Below are 3,441 nucleotides of genomic sequence, written 5' to 3'. Positions count from 1 at the left end.
CCTCTTGAACGGGACTTCACTTTGTGTCTTTTGTCTTGCCCTTGAGGGAGGTGTAGCGAGGGCCAAGAGTGGCGGCAGTGGCTGGCAGGAAACTGCGATAATAGTTGATTATGACCAAGAATTTTTGCAGTGCTTTGACAGTCGAGGGCGTAGGAAAGTTTTGAATGGCTGCTACCTTTACAGGGAGTTGAGTGTACTTCTTCAGGAGGGATGCGGTTCCCTACGAATGATACTTCGTTGGCACCAAGGTACACTTTTCATACCGGACTTCAAGGCTGTTCTGTTGTAGTCGGTCGAGCACGATGCTTAGGTGACAGAGGTTTTGCTCTTTGGAGGAAGAGAACATAAGTATGTCGTTCACATAACATACACAGAAGGGGAGGTCCCTTAAGATGCTATCCATGAGGCGTTGAAAAATGGCCCCAGCATTACGAAGGCCAAAACAAAAGTAATTGAAGGTGTATGTACCAAAGGGGGTGGTGGTGGTGGTCTTTTGGATGTCCTCTGGGTTCATGGGCACCTGATGATGCCCCTTCAGGAGGTTGAGTGAGGAGAAAACCTTTGCTTTGTGCAAGTAGGATATCACGTCAGCGACGTTTGGAAAGGGTAGTAATCCAGGTCTGTCTGCATGTTCAAACGCGTGTAATCCCTGCATGGATGCAGGGGGTTGTCTTTCTTCAGGCCAATGTGTGAGGGGGCTGACCATGGGCTGAAGGCATTTTGGCAAAGGCCCATTTCTTCCATTTTGGCAAATGTTTGTTCAACGGCTGCCAAACGATCCATTGCCAGACGCCTGAATCTTGCAAACACTGGGGGCACCGTCGTCTTGATATGGTGATAAATACCACGTATGGTGGGAACTGTGGGCGTTTGGTGAAGTTCTGGATGGAAGACTTCCAGGTAAGACGTGAGGTGGGCGTAGGCATCCGTGGGTGAGCTGATGTGGAGAGCAAGCTCGAAGGGGTTGGGTTAACGAGGTGTGGAGGAGTAAGAGACTGCGTTGACTAGTCGTTGGTGAGCAGCATCAACCAGGAGGAGGTAATGTGAGAGGGAATCCGCACCGAGAATTAGCAATGTGACGTCAGCAGTGCGAAACTTCCAGTGATATTTGACGCTTCTAAGCGATAATGTGAGGTTCTCATAACTATATGGGGGTATCCTAGATCCGTTGGTAGCTACCACGCAAATGTTGGCAGATTTAGACAGACACAGTTGTGTCCTGGAGAGTTGCCTTGTCAGAGGGGAACGGCGAGCAACAGTGTCTACCAAAATTCGCACACCTGTACCTGTATCATGTAAAAAGAAAAGATTAGTGACAAGGGAGGCCAACACCACAAGTGATGTCCTAGTTGTACGATTTTTGGCCACTGACAACGATTCGAACATTTCTTCACAGCAGCCCCGAACCTGGAGTGGTAGTAGCATAACTGTGGTCGATGGATGTCAGTAAGTGGCTGTAAAGGTCGTTGGTTGGGGCGTGACCAAGTGTCCTACTGCATTCATGTCAGTTTCAGTCGATGTTGAATAGTTGTCCTCTTCGTTAGGAGTAGAGGCATTGATGGATTTCTTGAAGGTGGTGAAGTGGCTGTCCATAAGAGCGTCGACTTTGGTCATTAGGTCCTACATGGGCAAGATATCGATATCAGGTATGGCAGCGCATACAGGTTTGGGTAAGCGTTGTACCGAAAGAGCATCAAGTAGGTTCACCTCATGAGGAGAGCTCTCTGTGGCAGGTTGCAGGCGAGCAATACTGGTCATTTCCCTGAGGGCAAGCGATGCCTTCTGGTCCCCCAACGGTTGTTGAGAGAGCTGAAAAAGTTTGGCTGTAAGGGCCACTGGCGATAGAGAGTACTGCTCCAGGAGGTATGCTTTGAGGGCGTCATATGCTATTGGGGTGTCCCCTTGCTCGCAAAGCCAGTTGGAGATTTCCAGGAAAGTGTCATCAGGGATCACCGTGAGAACATAATCTGCTTTGGTGTTTGACTGAGTCCCGCCCTTGATGCAGAACTGGACTTCAGCATGCTGGAACCAGGGAAACGCTTCTCCGCTGGCGAAGGGCAGTAGTTTCATGGATTTGGTGTTAATAGGAGAGTCAGTGTTGGAGGGTGGCATCATCAAACAGTATGACACAGCAGTGATGGGGAAAAGTGGAAGGGAGCTGGTCACTCCGTTGGTCACCAGCGTGCAAGCGAGCAGTTAGATGATAACTGAGAGGCGTGGAAATAAACTTTACTAAACATTCAAGTTTATATACAGCAACTTGCGAGCAAGCAGGAAAAAGCATGAGGTAGCATGATAACACAAGTTGGTCTATTATCATTACAAGGAAAAGTGACTGATAAGATAAAAGATAAAAAACGCTACCGTGTACGAGTGTGCATGAAACACGTGCGGTACAAAGTTTAGTTTGAAACGCTGTTTCTAATTGCCTGTCAGACCAGGTCAGCAAGCTGTATGATTATGCTTATTTCTAAGACCTACAGAATAGGAGATATGTCCTAGCTCACCTTGGGAGAGTTTCTCTTACGTGAATTTGACTGGCCGTTCCTTTTATTTTTTTCAGGAATACTATCCTTTGAAACAAGCCTGGAAACAATGTTAATATTTAGGCATATATGTCTTTCAACTGCTTTTTTTTTTTGCGTGTGCAATCATCTCTCTCTCTCTCTCTCTCTCTCTCTCTCTCTCTCTCTCTCTCTCTCTCATACACACAAACACGCACACATAATATAAACACAGGGTGAGATCATCGTCTTCCTTATGTTTCACTCACCGTTAACTTTTTCCTCATCTGAAACTCGACCTCACCCACAAAATAATGCAAGACGAATAGTGAAAAGAAACAACAAACATTGCACAAAAAATTACACATACCGTATATATAGTATGTTTAATCCATCATTTAGAAATATTACTCATTTTGTGCTTTTCCCTTCTCTCCTTCGCCATATTTTGATTTATGAAACGAATTCTGAAAAATGTTTGATTTTTTATAAAAAAAAGTTATGACATCTTTAGTAAGTGATGCTATATTTGCTAATTTCACGACTATTGTTTTGCCAGGCATCAAACATTTCTCTCCATGATAAATCTTAAATAGATTTTCTATTATCTTTAGCTTATCAGCAAATTCACTGGTTGGCTTCATCAGCTTTTCTATCATTCAACTAACCTTTGCAATCCAAGAAGTGTCTCCAATCTTTAAATTTTCACCAAGAAATTAATCAATCCCTGTTTTCAAAAACTACTGATTTACCACTGGACTTTGACATCAAATGAACTGCCACCCTTTCGCTAAAGCGTCTTGGTTTAGGAACGTCCACATTATCTGATGACAGATGATCGGTAGTTTTCAAATCCCGTACACTTCGTCGGATGATTTTTTTGGACACATTCACCATTCACAATGACATTGTTATCCAAAATAAAATCTTTTAAATT

At 44.4% G+C, this 3,441-nt stretch overlaps 1 protein-coding gene across 1 annotated transcript in view; it reads left to right on the top strand.

Moving 5' to 3' along the window:
* Positions 1–2,292: 2,292 nt before the first annotated feature.
* Positions 2,293–3,441, top strand: part of LOC137653969 (EF-hand domain-containing family member C2-like) — a 15,922-nt gene continuing 14,773 nt past the window's right edge. The window contains exon 1 of the mRNA XM_068387602.1: positions 2,293–2,304. Within this exon, the coding sequence (XP_068243703.1) occupies positions 2,293–2,304 (12 nt within the window). The remainder of the gene's footprint in view (positions 2,305–3,441) is intronic.

This window comes from Palaemon carinicauda, chromosome 15, assembly GCF_036898095.1.
Source record: "Palaemon carinicauda isolate YSFRI2023 chromosome 15, ASM3689809v2, whole genome shotgun sequence".
NCBI classification, from domain to species: Eukaryota; Metazoa; Arthropoda; class Malacostraca; order Decapoda; family Palaemonidae; genus Palaemon; species Palaemon carinicauda.
Note: the sequence above shows the minus strand (reverse complement) of the source record. Positions and strands in the feature narration are given on the sequence as shown.